Consider the following 20,272-nt stretch of genomic DNA (forward strand, 5'->3'; position numbering starts at 1 on the left):
TAAGAAACTCCCGAACGGCTCCTCTTCTGTTTTCGCTTAAAGGAGAGAGCGCTCACTCTGCGGCCTGAACGGTGCCTTTTTTCTTTAATCGACACACGGGACGTTGACATTAGAGACTCGGCGACAAACAAAGGGAAGGAAGTATCATCGTTAAAAATTACGCAAGAAAAAAATCATGCAAAATGGGTTTCCTCCACACGTGAGGCCCCGTGAGCGTTTCGATCTGAGCGTCACGGATCCCGGCGGCGTTTCCTCGCCGTGACCTTGACCGACTGAGGAGCATCATGGGAAGGGTCACTGCACTCCAGGAAGCAGCTGTTTCCCCCCCTGATTCATTCATGGAGCACACACTCCATTACACTTGCTCCACACTGTGAAACACGTCTATTGTAGCTGCTAAATCGAGCAAATACAGTAAATTGACTCCAATAGATTTAGCACATGAATGTTGTGCCAGGTTTCATTTCAAACCACATGAGGTCATCATTTTCCCCTCTCCGTCGATGAAAGTGGAGCCAGTTTCAGTGGTTTATTGTGTTTTCTGGCTTCTTTTGCAATATTTCATAAGGGATAATTTCACCCTGTCAACTTGCAATCGGCTGATTCGGCGTTAAATGTTCTCATTTTGCCGAAGCTGCACCCGATGCTTCCTGGACTGCTGAATTTGCAAATCATAAACTCAATTATTTGATTTCACGGGAGCATGAGCACCAAGTAGCACAACTTTTTTTTGGAAAAACCGCCGCCACTTTTTGGCAAACGGACGCAACCTTTTGGAGGAGCGCTTCCCCTTCCTGTCCGGCTGCCCTCGCTTGTTTGACAGACTGCCGGCTCCGCCATGCTGCCTGGAGGGCTGGGCGCCGCGGGAGCGGGTCGTGGCGGTGGCGGCGGCGGCCTGTGCCTGCTGCGGTGGCTGGGCCTCAGGCTGTGGTCGCGGCGGGGCACCCTGGTCTTCGCCCTGCTCTGGTTCGGCTCCTGGCTCTTCCTCAACGGCCTGGTGTTCGTGCACAGGACCATCCTGTCCGACTACTGCACCGACGACAAGAGCAAGAGGATCCTGCAGCGACTGGTGAGTCAGCCCGTTTCTCATTTCACCTGTTAAACCCATCTCATCGGTTAAGCGGAGACGCAGATGAAGCGGAGGAGACGGGAAAGTGAAGGCTTGAGATTACAGAGACACAGATTATGCAACAGGAAATGACACAGGAGGATAATAGCGGAAGGGAAAACACTTAAATCCAGTTGAGTCTCTGTTTTATCGGCAGAAACAGAGTGAACTCACCTTTGTGTGGCTGCATAAATCTTAAAGGCCGACACTTTTTTAGCAGATAACATCAGATTGATTAGAATTACAAGAGGACAGGCTCTTTTAGGGGAAATTTTAATCATAAAAAAGCTCTGAGAGTGTAATTTACTTTTTTAATTAGTGGCTTTGATGTCGTATAGTGATCAACTGAAGGTCATCACTTTGCATGTGTGCAGTGTGTGTGTGTGTGTGTGTGTTGTGAGTGGCTTTTGAGTGCTACAAACCCATGCACATGACAGATAGCTGGTGAATATTTGTTACTGATCACTTCCTTTGTCAATTTCGTGCAAAAACGTGGCTGCTTCCTCCTCTGAGTGTGACTCTAATGGCATTTGATATTACCTTTATACCTTTATTACTTTTCTTATTGCCTCATGTGCAACTGCAGATCATGATTATTTGCATTGTTGATTGATAAGATTTTTTAAAAACTGTTAAAATGTGGGCTTGTGGGTCTGACGAGGCATCACATCAGTCGACCGTTGGCAATTTTGCGTCGTGCACCTTTAATCGTTTAGTGTGAAAAATGAAGACAAATTGACGTCATCTTCCTCAGTCCGACCAGCGACCAAAAAAAAAAAAAAAAAAAAAAAACCCCAAAAAACAGAGTATTTATTTTATAAAGACATGAATGGAGAAAAGCATGTGGAATCATACAGTGTTTTGTGTTTTTACTGGATAAATGAGTTAAAATCGGTTAATTATTGAAATCATAATCACTTGATTGTCTGTTGATCTGTTAATCGACACGTCGTCATGTGTAGCAGGTGGATGAATAATGTCGTTCTCTCTCGGCTCCAAACAACATCTGCATTCAGACAAGGTACAAAAATTCCAGTGTGATGAGGCTGTTGGTTCAGTTCCTTCCTGGAACGATAACAACACGTTCAGATATCTGGAGGTGAAGCTGCAGCAGGCGCCTCCTCCTCAATATCAACAAGTCCGTCTCATGTTGAGTCTTCAAATCTCAATTTTCTTCAAACAAAGTAGAAAAAAATCACTTCTTTCAGGAATTTTCTCTGGGAAAAAGCATTAATCTATTGAGACAGATCAGAAAAACACTGGTTCTTAAAGGGTTCTCCAAAACGCTCTGTGGTTCCACAGAGAACCATGAGCAGCTGAAGAACCTCTTTATTTAGGGGCTGGTTCCTCACACACTCTCTGTGGTTCTTTAAAGTGCTCTCTTAATTTGATTTTAAACACTCAAAGAACGATGCGGTTCTTTCCTGAACCAGTTGGATCGACAAAGAACTTTTTTTTAAAAAATGGTTCTTTGAAGGACCTATTTTTTTTTTTCTTCAAAGGAACCATTCATGTTTCCTAAAGGAACCATTTTTTTGATGGTCCTTTGAGGCACCTTTAGGGGTTCTTTAAAGAGCCATCTACAGAAATGGTTCTTTAAAGAATCTCTTGATAAAAGGTTCTTTTTGCAACCGAGGGTGGTTCCTCTATGGCATCACTCTGAAGAGCCATTTTTGGTTCCAGTTAGCACCTTTATTTGTCTGTGTGTGGGATCAAGAAAATGACACTTGATGCCAGAAAATTCAAGGACCTGGCAGATTATCTCATCCCGCTGGCAGATTTTTATTTTTATTTTCTTTAAAGGTTTGAAGACTCAGAGCTGAATGACTGACTTGCTGTCGTGGATGTTTCTGCAGCGTATAAACAGATTATCAGAGGAAAAGTCAGTAAACACATCTTAATTGCAGTGTTTTGTCGGGGCTGCGGGATCCGGTCGCATTATTCTGAGCGTGTAAACACAGCTGCTGCCTGTTTCTGAGCGACCTGCCCGTCCTGCAGCATCTTCACCAGCCAAAACAACACTAATGAATTCCTCTCCGGTGTGTTTTGGTGATACCTGCCCTGCGGCATCAGCGGCGTTACTGACAGCCGCCACCACACGCCGCCTCCTCCTCCTCCTCCTCCTCCGGCTTAATTACTGCCTCTCATTGTCTGTGTGTGTGTGATCGGCCCTGACTTCCAGCCCCACTGACAGTTTTAAAGCACTTCCCTCGGCCTATTTATTCTCCCCGGGACAAATGGAGTGTCTCGGCGCTGCATCGTGGTTGTGCACTCAGACAGTTACAGTAAATAGGCTGCTTGTTAGGCAGGCAGGCTGAGATAAAGTGCCAGAGGTCAATAGCTCTTAATGGCCTGCCGCCTTATCCACTCCAGTGTACTGATGTACTGACGATAACCACTGATAGCAGGCCTCTCTCTCTCTCTCTCTCTCTGTGTCCTTTTTTCCTGGCCTCTCCTCTCTTGTTCTCCGTTGTCTTCCTCTCTTTTTTAATTGCTTCATCCCTCTCTCTCTCTCCTCTTCCTGCTCTTTGTCCTTCACTTTGTCCTTCACTCCTGGCACAGCATTCTTCTTCTTTTTTTTGTTTCTCCTCGTCTTCTCTTTCTTCTTTCTTCTTCTTTCACTCCCTTGCTTTCCATCTTTCTTTCTCTAGGTTTACCCCTCGTTCTCCTCCTCTGTCTCTTTCTTAAGCCCTGTTCAGACTTTTTTCAGGAGAATATCTGTGAAGTATAAATTATCATAGAACCTCAGTATTGAATTTGGATGCGATAAAACATCATTGTCACGCTAAAAAATACTCAAAAATATGCATCTTATTCAGTTTCTGTTTGCTTTTGAACGCCTTGTGATGGCCTTGACTTCCTGTCCTCTGCCTACAGTCGGATAGCAAATGTGCCCGTGAACTGAAAGGAACTTGCACGAGTGTGTCATCTGTCATCCAAAGATCCCCAAACTGGGAAAAGTTATTTCCGACAGGAAGTGGCACAGCATTTTATGAGGATTTCAACTGGAAAAGGTTTAGCATGACCTGGGGTTATTTTTACAGAGCACTTCACATTAAGTAAGAGATGCTGAAATTTTTACCGACACGGGAGCACACAGGCTGTAGAAGTTAGTGAGATGCGGAATTCAGATGGAATTAAAATTGTGGTAATTATTCCATCCACCCCACCCTGTCCTTAAAACTAAACCTGTCCCATTAGGGCTTTAGTTTCTCCTCCCATCATGTCCTGTCTGTTCCCTGTTTCCCCTTTTCTCTGTCATTCTCCTTGTCCCTTGTTTTTTTTTTTTTTTTGGTCTTCTCTCTCCTCTGCCCTTTGCCTACTGTTTTTTTTTTTACTGCATTCATCCCATCTCTCCGTCCTTCCCTCCTTATCTTTCTATCACTTCCTGTCTGTTAGTTTAACTCTCATCAGTAAACTTGCAGCAGGCAGTGACTTTACGATCATCAAACCATCTGAACTTATTCGGTTCAGCGGTCTCCAAAACTTTACGTTTTAAGAGTTGCAGTCCTGTTTATACTCCCTTTTTGCAAAATGCATTTCCCTTTGTGCACAGCGAGGGTCGCTCGGGCCAATCAGACAGCGTGTTGCTCTCTGATTGGTCCGAACAAGAGGGTTGCCACGGTTACAAGGTGAGTTAGCAAACAGTTCAGTTCCTGTAGCGGAGTAGGAGGCCGGGAGTCTGGAATGCCGTTGGTGGTGTGTGGATTGTGCAAGCATAGCCGTGGAAGAATGACAACATTTATTGTGAGGTTGCATTAAAATACATAATCCAGGAGCCTTTTCCATGCAAATCATCAAAATCTCTACATGAAATGGCGATATGGCTGTGGACGTTCTCTCCTGAAACCTGTGTGACGTGCGCAACTTCCTGCTTTCTGGCTACCTAACATCTTGGACGTCGGCATCATGAGTGACTGAAATAAAAATCACTGTCATGTATATTGTTATTTATAGGCAGACCGGAGTTCCTTTGTTGCCATCCAACTTTGGCAGTCTTCCTAACTCGCGCCCTCAGCCAAAAGCACTTATGGTTCTTTGGCTCCGCCTATTAAAGATTAACACCGATGAGATTACAGCTGCCAGCAGAGCAGTTCTGCCCTGGAGAAATGTTTGTACAACTAAAGCCCAAATCTTTGTTTCTGGCTTACTTCCTTATTAAATGGGTTACTGTGGCATGGAGGCACTTAATGCCTTTCACTTTTGTTTTTCACCGTCTGAACAAACTCAGACTTGCACAGGATTATCGGTACATTCTGATGTCAACAAGAAACACAGCAGCAAGCAATTACTATCACCTGTCGGGATCATCATTTGGTTCTCTTGAATTAGAAACTAAAGCCCAGCCACCCAGGGAGGCAGCAGCCCCCTCAGAAATAATCACACAGCGTTTATGAAACTGGAGAAATCCATTTTCCAGTACACATGATCCCATGTAGCAATCCCTTATGCCTTTAAACCTTTTAATGAGACCCGGAGATTTTACAGGTGAAGTCCCACCTAAAGACAGAGATTCAAAGGGAGTCAGTCTCAGGTTCCCACGCAAATATGTTCCCCAGATTTATACGGCACACAGTGGGAACATGACAAAGAGTCCTTTGTTCCCAGGATCCAGCGTTCCTCAGTTCTACATATGTGATCTCCCAGGGTCATATGTTCCCAAGGTCCTGTGTTCCCAGGATCCAGTGTTCCCAGGATCCTGTGTTCCCAGGGTCCTACATTCCCAAAGTCCTATATTCCTCAGATTTATATGGCACATAATGGGGGCAGGACAAAAGGTCTTATGTTCCCAGGGTCCAGTATTCCTCAGATCTACATATATACTTTCACAGGATCCTATGTTCCCAGGGTTCTATGTTCCCAGGGTCCTGTGTTCCAAAGGTCCTGTGCTCCCATAGACGTATGTTCCTTAGATCTATATATGTGCTTTCCAAGGTGCTATGTTGCCAGGGTTGTATGTTCCCCAGTTGTACATATGTGCTCACCTGCTGTCCTGTATTCCCAGGGCGCCATGTTCCTCCAACTTATATGGCACATAGTGGGAACATGACAAAGGGTCCTATGTTCCAGGGTCCTGTGTTCCCCAGTTGTACATATGTGATCTCCAAAGGTCCTATGTTCTCAAGGTCTTATGTTCTCAGGCTCTGTATTAGCACACAATGGGAACCTGAAAAGCATGTTCCCTAGCTCTGTATTCAGGGGTCTGGGAACATAGAACCCTGGGAACCAGCGTACACCCTCAAGTAAATAAATAGAGCATGCTTGCTGAACTAATGCTGCACGTTTGCTTCATCCAACACCTTGTTTTGGAATTAAACATCTATTTCAGCAGCAGGATGAACATAGCAGTAATGGGGTATTTAAGAGCCACTGCAGTTTTGTTTTACAATACCACAAATTTGGTCCTACTGAGTAAAATTCAAAACCATTTCCTGCAGCAGAAATGTGAGACGGATGCAGCAGGATAAAGGCACGAGGCACTTCTGATAGCTGCAGTGACTGGTTACTCTGCAGAAGGTTTTCCATGCAAAACATCAGATGTGCTGCATTAGCCAACAGGATATGGAGCAGTTAGTGCTACACCATTAAAATATCTCTGATTATTTCTGATGAGTTTTTTCCTCCCATTCTGTTAGTAAATTTTGCTTAAATAATAGATTTGGCCACTTGTACAAAAAACAGTTGCACATTTGCATATATATATATTTTAAAGATCTCCATCGTTTCTCCTTTGTTAAATGCCATGATTTTGCCATTAAATGTGCTTTTGGGTTCACTGACAGGTAATCCTGGTGTCAGCGCTGGAAGTCACAGGATTACTGTGTAGGGTTTGTTGTCTGAATGACGGCGGGCAGCTGTGGTTCAGACTTGTCTTAACTGCTTCAGGTGTTGTGGTAACCTGAACTAAAGTCTGTCAACCCCCCACTTCTCTTCCTCCTTCCTGCGGGCTCATCCCTCCTGTCTCACATATATAAATCTGCCTTTGAAGCAGCGGATTACACGGCGTTTACCGAGATTGTGTTGAAACGCCGTTTCAGCTGGGTGCTTGTGACTGTGAGCTGCATAAATGCTGATGGGCTGACTTAAAGGTTTAGTTTTGTGAGTAATTTATTTGGATACATGTGCCAACAATTCAACAATTTGAAAGGGAGATGAAGAGGAAAATATATTCTGAAGTGAACCAAAGACATGATTATTACAATATTTCATCTTTAAAGGAAAACTACAATAAAAGCATAACAAGTAACTTTTATAAGGAATCAAGTGGATTTATGAAATTATACAAAGGAGAGTTTAACAGATTTAAAGAGCATAAATGCATATAAGCCCATGTTAATTTTCAAGTCAAAATCAAAAGTGTCTTTTTACTTTGCTTTTGTGATGGCAGTGATATGGCTGTTTTTTCTACACCCCTTTGACTCTAGTCGAACTTTCCCTCTTAAAGGATCAGACCAGTGATTTTGGATGCTGAGCGCAATATCTAGAAAATGTGTAAACTTCATGTTCCTGCTGATCTCCTCCCAAAGCGAGCAGTGGGGTTTCAGAGCTGCCACATCACTCCTCCTCCCTTTCCTCCAGCCGCTGGTTTCCATTCATTCCACTACGATATGAACAGGAACTTTCAGAGCCTTCACACTTTCTTCACTCCAGTTTTCCATCAGTGGAATAAAGTCCTCCACATGAGTTTTCCTAAAAGCAGCAGCACTGTTAGTGTTTTCAGGACTTTTTCACACTGAAACGCTCCCTCCTCCTCCTCCTCCTCCTCCTCCTCCTCTGCCAGGGAAAATAGTCCCCGGGCAAATGTTTTGCTTTCCACAGCCAATTATCAGCTGTGTGGTTTCTGAATGTTGAGGACTTTGTTCTCCGCAGAAGCAGAACATTATGAGGCGGCTGCTTCAACCACAAACTCACATTTTGACTCTGTGTGGTGAAATCTGTAGCTCTGTGAGTTGCAAAATAGTTTGCTAATGTAGGGAAATTGTAGTAAATGGACCAAATATTCAAAATCACTGGTGTGCTCATTTAAAACGCTCAGACTAATCCCTTGTAGATGAAAGTGCATCCGGTAACCAGACAACGCTCATACTCAGATATCAAATTTATATGTTATTCCAACGCCGGACATTTTTGGCATCACTAGAAATTCCCATTACACTCAGTACAGTCAGGTAAGGTTGGTGTACAAGCAGCAACAGCTCCGTTTCGGTTGCTGCACATGAAAGATTCAGCTCAGTGTCAACATGCATTAGATACAGTTTACCACGGTGCCGTGAGATATGGATATTAACAAAATGCAAAGCTTTTACGCATCATTGCATTGATTTGTTGGGGTTGGCTGGCCTGCCCTGACTGAGTCACTGGTCGTCTTTCATCTGTAGTGAAGTCTTTGGACTGTTGCCATCAAACCTTTGTGCTTTTATTTGAAAAAAAAAAAAAAAAAAAAGCCATGTCAGTTTACAGTTTGTGCTTGCTTTCGGCTGCTTGTGTTCGTGCAGAACTTTGGAAAAAGGCTTTAAAATCTGCTGCTCCCGAAGGCTTGTAATAAAACACCAGAGGTTTTTTAAGGTTGATGAATTGATTCCTCACTGTTGAAGGACTTTGAGAGCAATTATTTGGCTGCCTGTACTTCGGTTAGTGAAATGTTATGTATTGAGAACCGTGTCATTTGCATGTTTTCTCGTGACTCATTTGTAATCTGAAACTTCGTGTGCCGCTGCTCCTCTTGGCCTCGACTCCTTTGAAAAAGACATAATTAATCTCAACGAGACTATTTAAAGGGTAAACAAATGATTAAAAATTGAGCGAGATCTTTAGTGAACAGAAATACTCTAGATATGGTAGTTTATATGAAAACTATGTATAGCATCACGCTGTCATGGGACACAGACAAAAATACACTCTTGGGAAACTTTGGATGGTGGTCATTAGTCTTTGGTGAACACATTAACCCTTTGAGCTCTGAACGTTGAGCAGGACTAGATTTTTCTGTCAAACTCCAGCTGTCTTATCAGCTTAAATCACAACACTTGGTGTAGAAGCTCAAATTTTTCTAACAGTTCCCCCTCGCTGCCTTTTAGAGGCTTCAAGGTGCTTTAATTATGTTTAGGTTTTCTGATAAAGGTCTGAAAGCCAAAACATCCTTTTTTATTAGTTCATAAAATGCTTTAACTGCAGGTGAAAATCTTCACTCCCTGCTCCACAGATCTCTTTCCTCTCTAAGGCCCCTATAAAACTGGAGCAACCAGCTTCAAAGACGCAGCTGATGATTCACTTCCATCAGATTGGATTTAACATGCACACTATTTGGACAAAAGTATTGGGTCACACCTCTTAATCAGTGACTTCAGGTGTTTCCTTCAGTCCCGTCCCCACAGGTGTGTAACCTCCAGCAGCAGCCATGCAGTCTGCCTTCACCAACATCAGTGACAGAGCGTCTGGTTCTAAAGAGCTCACTGAGTTCCAGGTGCTGCTGGAATAGTGATGGAACAGGAAGCCACTGCTGCAACAAGTCAGCTGCTCAAGCTTCTTCCCTCCTAGATATTCCACCATCAGCTGGAAGTGGGATTATTGCAAAGTGGAAGCGTTTAGGAGCCACGGCGACTCGGCCACCAGGGGGCGGCACCACGTAAAGTGACAGAGCGGGGTCGCCGAGCACCGAGGCTCATAGTGCGTAAAAGAGTCCGACGCTCTGCCGCCTCAGTACCTGCAGAGCTCCAAACCTCCTCTGGCATCAACATCAGCACAGAAACTGAGCCGGGAGCTTCATGGCCGAGCGGCCGCACGCCAGCCTCACTTTACATCCTTACAGCTCTCTGCTTCCAGCTCTGTGGGACCAGTTTGGGGAAGGAAGGCCCTTTCCTGTCCCAGCATGACTGAGCCCCAGTGCACAGAGCAGCTCCATAAAGGCGTGGCCGGCTGAGTTTGGTGTGGAAGAAGTTGAGCGGCCCGCACAGAGCCCCGACCTCAACCCCATCCAACACCTTTGGATCAACTAGAACGCAGACTGGGAGCCGGGCCCTCTGGTCCAACATCAGAGTCTGAGCTCACAAAGGCTCAAAACTCCCACAGACACTCCAACATCTGGCAGAAACTCCCACAGACACTCCAACATCTGGCAGAAACTCCCACAGACACTCCAACATCTGGCAGAAAGCCTCCCAGAAGAGTGGAAGCTGTTCTGCTGCAAAGGACCAAGTCCATATTGACGCCTCTGGATTTAGGATGGAGCTCAGAGAAGCTCCTGCAGGTGGAGCAGGACGTTTGTCCATGCTGTGGTCGTGTTGTTTCATTTGTCTGGCTGAATCCCAGAATTGTTTGAATCAGTTTTAATGAGCTCTAGATGTTGCTCTGCCCTCGCCTTTGTTCCTTTAATCACACGGCACTTTGTCGAAATGAATAAGACAGTTCATTTGAACTGCAGCACGCTCTGTTTAGTCAAGTATTCAAACCTGGGATGCTGTTTATTTCATGTTTTATAGGGTTTTTTTTATATGTATTTCCCATTAATTGCTGCTGCAATTTCGCAGTTACCCCTCAAGGATCAGAATCAGAGTCAGAAATACTTTCTTGATCTTCAAGGGTAAATTGGGTGATCAATAGTTCATCGTTTATTCTCATAGTTGATTTCCTTTGATCTGACACCTTTCTGTCTGTCTGGAGGGCCTGTGGCACCTCAGTAAATCTGCCACAGACTGATTTACTGCTCTGTTGATGTGACGTTTCACTTTTTTAATTCTCTATCCATGTTTTTTTTTTTTTTTTTAGTTCTCTACCAAAACTGCGGCGGGATCAACAATTAAAGGCATTTTCTTTTTTTTGAGAGAACAGACATCAAAGAAAACCCATATTCCCTGCACTATTCCCATCAAAAGAACCTACTGCAGCCCCAGCTATCAATATTATAATATCAAGGTTATAATGTAAAATTCCATGGCAAGTCTATCTGAATCTCATATTTATAGGCTATGTGTAATCCATGGCAGTTTTTTGAGATTAAATAAAATCTTGACAGTGAGACCAAAGTGGGTTTGCTACCAGATAAGGGACCAGAGCCGGCGTGCGACAGCGGGGTGGGTTTAATGTTGTGAGAATATATAGTGTGTAGTCATATTCTAACTTAACTGGAAAGAGAAAAAAGTGTGCATATTCCATTTTTAAGCGTATGTGAAAAAACCATGAAATAAATGAGCAAAGAAATCACAGTTTGGACCTTTACAGAAAAAAAAAAAAAAAAAAACATTTCAAGTGCAAGAGAGGAAAGAGCGGCATGACTCACCAAGTCTGCTTTGTCCAAGTTTTTTTTTTTTTTTTCTTCTTGACTGATCCAGACACTCCTGCAGAGACAAATCACAGTTCAGATATTTGAAGTCCATTTTTGATCAGCTGTGTGCTGCCTCTGAGAGAAAATCCTCTCCACACACTCGGTCCTGTCGGCTTTCTCTCTCTCGCTGGTGCATTTTGTGGCTTCCTGTCCGGCTTTTGTAATTTCCTCTTGGCTGGAACAAAACTCTGCTGGTCCACGCCGCCCGTCTCTGTCATGTTGCAGGCAGCCGCCACCTGGGCCGCATGGTCTTCAGTTTCATGACATTTCTCTGGTGAGAAATCAAACCACTTGTCAATGTGAGCACCGGCAGAGTCAAACACCTTCACCAAGTCCTGTTTCACTGCAAAACGATGATATGCACTAATTGGAATAAATGGAATTGGAATAATTCCACTCCATTCCTTGTGCTAATTGGAATAAATAGTTATTAAATTAATTAAAAGGTTACTATATATATATATATATATATATATATAGTAACCTTTTAATTCACTGTTTAAATATCTGTTCTGGCATTTATTCCTTATATTCCTTATTAGCGCATATCAAATCAGATAATGTGTGATATGCATGTGTAAACAGAATAATTCAAAGAACTTGTAATAGACTTTTTTTCTTGTCTTTGTGTGTGTAATCAACTTGTGAATTTTTATAGTGATATCTGAAAGTCAAATGTTGAACCCCTTTCCCCTGTGTGTTAAAAACAGTGTTTTTTGGTAATATGTGGTCATAAATAGGTGATTTTCAAAACTTTCCACCAATGGGATTTCCTGGGACTTTTTCCCCCTCACTCAGGACAAACTGAGGATACAAAACCAGTTGAGTTTGCTTCTCTTGCAGTTTGTCCTAGGTCGACCCCAATTTTGGCCTAAAATTACTGGACTGTCAATAAACCGTGTGCCACCTAGTGCCACGGAGGAATATTACATCTCATTGCAAATCAAATAAAACTCTTCCTGTTGTAATATTTTGTTAAATGAACAGATGAATGCTGCTGCTCGATGATACAGACTTTAAAAATTGTAATCTTAGCTAGATCCCCACACAGTTTTTCTTTCCAGTTTCTTCTGGTGGACGTTAGTTTTTGGCTCCACCCACTGAGGTTTAAATCAACCAATCAGGCAGGGCTGGGCAAGGCAGAGGATATGATTTTGCTGGCGAGTTTTCATCATTATTATTATTTTTTATTTTTTTTTATTTTTTTTTAGGCTGACATGTACATGAAAAAAAATATTCATTTTCATCAAGCAACCAATCAGCTACAGCCCCTGGCCTCACGCTGTCTGTTGCCGGGTAACTTTGTGTGCGTGGTTTGTGTCGCAGCAGAGCCTTCAGCTGCAGGTTTCTGGCGATGCTCTGTGTATTTATACTCTTTCCTTTTTTTTTTTTTTTTTGTTACGGCCGATCTGTCTATGTATGGCCTAACCCTGCCGCTGCACGTCTCTGGGATTCCTCTGACTATTTATGGCCTGACTCTTTCTTTTTATGACCTATCGCTTTCTTTTTATGTAGTCTGCTTCTTCCTTCCCACGAACATGAAGGCAGAGCAGAAAAGTCTTTCCACAGCCCGACGCACTCTAACGTCAGTTTTTGCATTTTAGTGCTGCAGCTAATTAGTATTTTCATTTTCATTCAACACATCACAATTATTTTTGCCAGTTAATCAATTCATTTAGCGTATAAAGTGTCAAAAAACAAGTGCTTTTCTTAGGGTTTCAGCTAATAACCATTTTCTTTGTTTGATTAACTGATTAATCGTTTCATGCATCAAAAATAAAGTCAGAGTCTCATGGGAAATCTGCCATCCTCCTTCTAATGAGGCACAAACACCTTGAAAAGCTTCAAAACAGTTTAGAGGCCAGTGTTTTTTTGTTGTTTTTTCTTTTTAGTCCCTTGTATAAACTGGAATAATAATGTTTTGTCAGTAGTTTTACCAGTTTGAGGGATTTTTTTTAAGTATAAATATGTTGAAAAAAGACACATCAGCCCAGATTTTTCACCTCGTTTGAGGAACATGAAGTCCTGAGTGAAGTGAGCTGCTGTTAGCGAGCAGGCTGCCTGACCTGCACACAGGCACGCTGGTAGTTGCTCATAATGGGGGGCAGGAGGTTTCCAGAGGTCCTGACACTCAAAACAAACACACCCGCATTTTTGCCGTGGCAGCAGGATGAGCCGTCAGGCCTGTCGCCTCTGGCACGGAGACGTCACTCCTGTCTCAGCGGAAGGACACAAACCCTGGAGGTTACGAGGCGTGATGCGGCCTCCTGACGGCTCCTCCTTCCTCTGACTTGATTTGAAAGTTGTTAGTGACGATCATGAGCTTCACAGAAAACATGCATTTAACTCTTTTTTGCAAGAAACGACTATTTTGTAGATTTACGATTTTGACCAAATGACATTTTTAACCCGACCAGAACAGTAAATAGAGCCGATGTGCAGATTTACAGCATGAAGACGACAGCAGGGAACGGGCTAAACACAGCTTTGACAGTGTCAGATATATGGCATCAAGGAGGAAACCAAACTCAGACTGGGAAAATACTTATTTCTCTCTCTCTAAAAAAAAAAAAAAAAAAAAAAAAACAGTTTTAACCTCACAAAGAACAGCTACACATCCAGGTGTGTTACCGTGTCATGGAGCCAGAATCAGTGGAGGTGCTAAAGGTCAGAGGGCCTCATGCTGGTTTCTGTCGGCCTCCACCCGGAGCTCGTCTCGCAGACGGAGCAGATGTGCAGCAGATAAAAAAAAAAAAACCTTCAGCTTTGAAAGTGGCAGACATACAGCGGCCACGAGGAAAAACGATGCTGCGTCCGTCCCCTCTGGCAGAAAGACTGAGTTCCTGTCTCAGAGGAATGATAATAGCACAGAGTTTGGATGTGAAAGGTCAGAGGTCAGGGGCGTCGCTGGGCTCTGCAGACATCACAGCTGGAGCATCAGCCTCTCCTGCAGCACAGTGTGTATTAAACCGACATTGCAGACATTACGGTGTATATTACCTGACTGCACGGACAAAACTTTCAACACACAGTTTGTTTTAAAGACGTTTGGACTAAAAAAAAAAAAAAACTAGAGTGCAGATCAAGACGCATGTTTTTGTCCGAACCCGACCCGAGCCCCAGATTTTACTCGTCCTCCGTGACCTGGTTGCATTTACCGCCTGAAATAACCTGCGTGTTGCCTTCAGGGTCGTCACGTAAACTCCAGCACTTTGGGTCCATGGTCATTTTTATTTATTTAACACCAGAGTTCCACTAAAATAATGCCGACGTGACCGAACCTGAACGTAATTTCTAAAGTTTTATTCCCCATACACTCTGCTAGACATCTTTATTATGTTTATGAAAAACAGAATGTTAGTAAAACACGTAGGGATCATTTATTAGGCTTATATAGAAAATAAGGTATATGGGTTTCCTTTTTTTTTTTTTAATTAAATCATTATATTTCATAGAGCGTTTAAAGCATATTTCGTGTTTTTTTTTTTTTTTAGGTGTGTTGTAGAGAGTCTACAGGCTCTAAAAAATGTAATTTATGCGAAACAGACAGACATTTTAATCCAAAATGCAGTGGAGCAAACCTTTTTTTGGCCACAGGTCAGAACAACTCCAACCAGGAGCTGAAGTGTAAATAAATTGTGAATAAAAGTGGTCCAGGTGAGCCGGAGTCCTGTGGATGTAGATCAGCGATCCGGAGAGAAAAATGTCCCGTGTCTGCGCGCGGCCTCGGGGGAAAGACGTGGCTCCTCCTGGAACGATGAACACGCTCTCAGATATGTGGAGGTGAAGCTGCAGCTGCACACGGACAGAGGAGGTCAGAGATCATTTAGTCTCACGTGGAGTCTTCAAATCTTGTGTGGGATTATCTCATCCCACGGGCAGATTGTTGTGACCTTGTTTGATTTGAACAGCGAGCGTCTCTGCAGAGCATCTCAATCAGGGGAAATGAGCTGTTGTCTCTGTGGCCGTGTTTTAATTTTAAAAGATGAGTGGATTTTTTTTTTTTTAAATGAAAATCTTGTCTGCTTTAGTTTTAGTTGCTCATTCAAAGCGTTATGCGGGGTGACAGGCAGTTGAGTGCAGAGAAATGGGTGCCTTTGTCTTGGCTGAGCTCTAAAAACACACATTCAGACTTGGGAGAGAGAAGAAGTTACGGTCGATAATTGGAGTATAAATGTGTGGCTGCCTGCAGGAAACAGACGTTTTTTTTGTTTTTTTTTTTCAGCTCAGCCTTGTTGAACACTGCAGATATTCAGCGTCGGAGCAGAAATGATTCAAACGCATCGAGACACTGAGACATTTAACGTGGTTTGGGATGATGGATGGAGTGATGGACGGAAAAGGCCAGCGGCTTCTCAAACGAGGCTTTGTGAAGCGAGCGGGTGGCCGGGTGGCCGGGTGGCCGCTCGTCTGCGCTTCTCATTTCGAAATCGGCAGCGCTTGTGGTTTAGGCCGAGCGAGAGCAGGAGTGAGGCCCGGGTCTGGCAGGAGCCTCTCTGGATGTCATTTACAGACTCGGACGCAGCTCATTTGCGGCGCAGGACTCGTGATTTTACCCAGCGAGCGTCTCACAGATGGCCATGTGCAGAAAGTCCAGTTCCACATCAGCCCACACAGGCAGAGCAGTTTTACAGTCTGAGATCCCTGCCTGGGAATAATTCACTCACGGTAAATCAGCTCTGGAATCTGGTTTAAGCTGATGTCAGAAAATCCCAGGTTCATAAAGCGACACCGACGTCATCTTAACCTCAACTTTTATTCTGTCACTATCTGCTTGAATCAGCCCAGTCCTGGTGCTGGACTCGCTCGGGTCCGGTCATTTTTGCAGGCGGACACCCAAACCCGCGTTGTACACTTTCAGTATTTTCAGTATTCAAGCCTAAAAACTGTTACATAATTTGGAAATGTGTATTCATGTTCCCTCAATGTCATTTTTACATTATTCCCAAACAACATTTAAAATGTGATTTATCAGACATGTCATATTAGATTATGAATTTATACTGGACATGAACATTATTATTCTTTTTTTATTTTTGGGGAAAAGAAACCACTTACTAACTCATGGCGGACCCCCCCCAGTTTCACTCTTTTCCAATGCAGCGGCTCCTCTCTGAGGGGTTTTCATTGGATGAGATGATTTTGTAGTGACTCCACTTGTTTCAAGATCTTGAACCAAATCGAGTTGCATCTGAGATTATTTTTGACTTTTTCTGTTGGTCTAACACCGACCGAGTCGCCAGAATCAGAATCAGAATCTTTATTGTCATTATACCAACGAAATTAAAAGCTTAGCCTTAAAGTGCAGACCACATAAAACATTAAAATATGAATTAAATGTTGATCCAGAGGAATATCCCCTCTCTGAAGCCGTCATCAGGCCGCTCGGCGTTTCTCTCGCCCGCGAGCAAACATGATCCAACTCCCGTCATGGTTAAGGTGAGGAAAACGTTCGTTGTCATGGTTACGGTCAGAAGAAGGTCAAGGTACAAACTTCACAGTCATGTGACATGGGCGTGGCCTCCACCATATCGGCTATAAGTTGAAATGTTCATATGAAACGTGTTTTTTGTTCTGAAACATAAAACAGAAACGTCAAATCTTAACTTTATTTCCTGGCCAAAAGTTTAATAGCAGATTATTTGGAAAGTCCACAGTTAGAAATTCAGCTTTGCATCATTTCGGGTCAGGGATGGGTGGATTTTAAGTCGTTTTAAAGTTGATAACAAGTTGAAACAAAGTTCATGCTAAGATGAATATAAACATTTGGCCATCCAAATGAAATGATACCCATTTATTTTTGAATTCAAGAGTCGGTGAGTATTATTTCGCCGTGAGTTCAGCCAGAGGTTCTCCACTTGAGCGCTGTGGATCTTCATTTATCATCGCTCTCTGTTGCCTTTGGGAAGCGTCGGCTCTCCGTGCAGCGATAAACACACACACTTGCAGACATTTGGCATCAGAAGCTGATAAGCGGAGAATTCAGTTTCAGGGCGGGAGGCGGACTTGGTTCCCCTTTGGACGCACAGCGGCCATTTCCACCGCTTTCCCATGAAAATATAAGAACGATTAGTTACCTGAAAAGTGTTTGGACAAGGACAAAATCTTGGCAGCGAGAGCCTTTTTATCAGTATTTGTCTGGTATTTCGTCAGTTCCCCCGCTCTGATTCCACGCACGATTACTAAAAACAGCCTGTAATTGTTATTTCAGCCTTAGTTTAGTCAGCTCAGAGGAATGAACATGCAGCATGCGAGCCGGGGAGATGATTTAGCGCGGGAGAGGCTTCACCCTCTGCAAAACGATTAAAACATTCAGACGCTGCTGATGGATGGAGCGGCCGTACGGGCAGCGGCTTCACTACTGACAGATTTCGGAAAATTTTTTTTTTTTTTTCCTTCCCCTCTGGCTAAATACTTGTGTCTCTGCGGCTTCAGAGGTTTGAAAGACAGCAGTGAGCGATAAATCAACCAAGACGCCGGATAAACACATGAACCTTAAAGGAGGGTGAATCCCATGTCAGTCCTTTGGGCTGCAGGCCTGATCGCTGCTGGAGCTGCTCTTTGTAAAGTGGAATGAGTGAGAGGAGAGCCGATCAGGGAAAAGGTTTGTGTCAGTGTCGCTGAAGGCTCCCGTCCCGCCACAGCATGAGGAATGAAACCTCATATGAGTCGGGGCAGCGGGACGAATTTATAACTCGATATAAACGAGGAAAGGATGGAAAAACAAAATGTATATATGGATCTTCCACGCTTGAGAGAACACATGGACGGTTTGATGCCGTAAAGAAAAGATCCTCAGCGTTTAAACTCTGACTGCTGATGAGCGCGACATTAAAATGCGATTTACCTCCCAGATCATCAACACCACAAGGAAACGCTGGGCGGGAGGTCAGAGGTCACAGTGACTGTTGCAAAAACGATATGAATTTTAATCTGAGACTCGCAGCGAAAGGAGAGAAGGTGCAGGGGAAGGTGAAGCGGCTGAAACAAAGTATTTAAAGGCAGAATGAGGAGGATTTTCCTCCAAAACAAAAACTAACCCTCTCCATCATGACCGTGAGCCACTAGCAGTGTGTGTTGGTGTGTGTGTGTGTGTGTGTGTGTGTGTGTGTGCGCAGTGTCCCTGCCCTCTGCCTGGGTTTTCTTGTTTTGCTGAGCTCGGGACTCTCCTGGGCGTCGGCCTTTGGGCAGCGGGTGTGTCGCTCCCAGCCAATCACAGCGCAGCATCATGGCACGTTTTCTGTTGGAGAACTAGTTTTTTTTTTTTTTTCAAGGATGGTGATGTTACATTTTGGGCAGGTATTGGATGCCATCACCATCCTAGGAAATGAAAACTGGCTGTTGGCGGTGAGCTTAGCCAGGGAGGAGCGGCCCTCCTCACTGCAAAAACTCAAAATCTTACCAAGATTATTTGTCTTATTTCAAGTCAAAAATGTCTTATTTCTAATCAAAATATCTCATTACACTTAAAATAAGACATGATCACCTCAGAAGTACATTGTTTTTAGACAATTTCCACTTGTTTCAAGTGAAAATTTGCTTGTTTCATTGGCAAAATTTGCCAGTGGAAAAAGTGAAAATTCACTTGAAACAAGTGAAAATTAGCTAGAAACAAGAAACAAATTTTGCCAATGAAACAAGCAAATTTTCACTTGAAACAAGAGACAATTGTCTAAAAACAAGTTACTTCTGAGGTGATCATGTCTTATTTTAAGTGTAATAAGACATTTTTACTTGAAATAAGACAAATAATCTTGGTAAGATTTTGAGTTTTTGCAGTGCAGCGAGTGCCTCCCCTGAAGACTTTTCTTATTTCAGTGTTTTGGAGAGGAACTGTTCTGGTGCAGCTCTTGCTCTTGCAAAAGGAGAGTGGACTAGTCTGCTGCCTTCATAAATGTTTCAGTTAGACGAGTACTAACTAACAAGCCACCAGTCTGCACCAGACGAGACGAGCTCTGTGTCGTTTGTTCATGCAGCTGATTTACAGTCCAGCTCCAAGTGAAGCTGGACGGGAAAACATGAGGTTGGTTTCGCAGACAGAGTCTGGAGCTGAGTCAACGCAGAGGCAACGAGCAGGTCAGCCTCCAGGCCCCGCGAGCGGCAGCAGTTTGCTGCAGCCATTTAAACAACATCATCATTATCACACTCATAAAAAATCAACATTATACTCAGTTTAGACTGAAGCCGTCTGCCAGCCCGGCTCCAACAGCAAGAACGCCTCGACAAACAAACACAAATCATGAAGCCACAACAGACGAGGCATGTCTGCTGGAGCCGCTGGAGACGAACCGAGATCCAGCTCCGTCAGCAGAACAGAACAGAACCAAGCAGAACAGAGCAGAACAGAACAGAACAGAGCAGAACAGAGCAGAACAGAACAGAACAGAACAGAACAGAACAGAGCAGAACAGAACAGAACAGAACAGAACAGAACAGAACAGAACAGAACAGAATTAATGGATCAATCATCTTAAAAAAATAATTCTGATGGCAACGTGACCAAGTGTTGTCAAATGTCTCTCTCTCTCTCTCTCTCTCTTTCTCTCTCTCTGTCTCTCTCTCTCTCTCTCTCTCTCTCTCTCCCTCTCTCTCTCTCTCTCTCTCTCTCTCTCTCTCTCTCTCTCTCTCTCTCCCTCTCTCTCTCTCTCTCTCTCTCCTGCTGCCAAATTCTTAAACGTTTCTCCTCATAAATCATTTTAAACTTTCTCTGAATTTGATTTGTTATTCGGAAAATAACTGATCGTCATTCTGCTCACACACACCGCCCGAGCAAATCCATTATTCATAATGACCAAAATGGTTTTTAGAAATTAATGGCTGGTGTACCCACAACAGTGCACACA

General features: G+C 43.5%; 1 protein-coding gene across 1 annotated transcript in view; it reads left to right on the top strand.

The window, feature by feature from the left end:
• The first annotated feature begins 680 nt into the window (after positions 1-680).
• Positions 681-20,272, top strand: part of dipk1c (divergent protein kinase domain 1C) — a 74,289-nt gene continuing 54,697 nt past the window's right edge. The window contains exon 1 of the mRNA XM_030078746.1: positions 681-1,069. Coding sequence (XP_029934606.1) covers positions 839-1,069 — 231 coding nt within the window. The 5' untranslated portion in view covers positions 681-838. The remainder of the gene's footprint in view (positions 1,070-20,272) is intronic.

The sequence above is a fragment of the Myripristis murdjan genome, chromosome 20 (assembly GCF_902150065.1).
Source record: "Myripristis murdjan chromosome 20, fMyrMur1.1, whole genome shotgun sequence".
Lineage (NCBI taxonomy): Eukaryota > Metazoa > Chordata > Actinopteri > Holocentriformes > Holocentridae > Myripristis > Myripristis murdjan.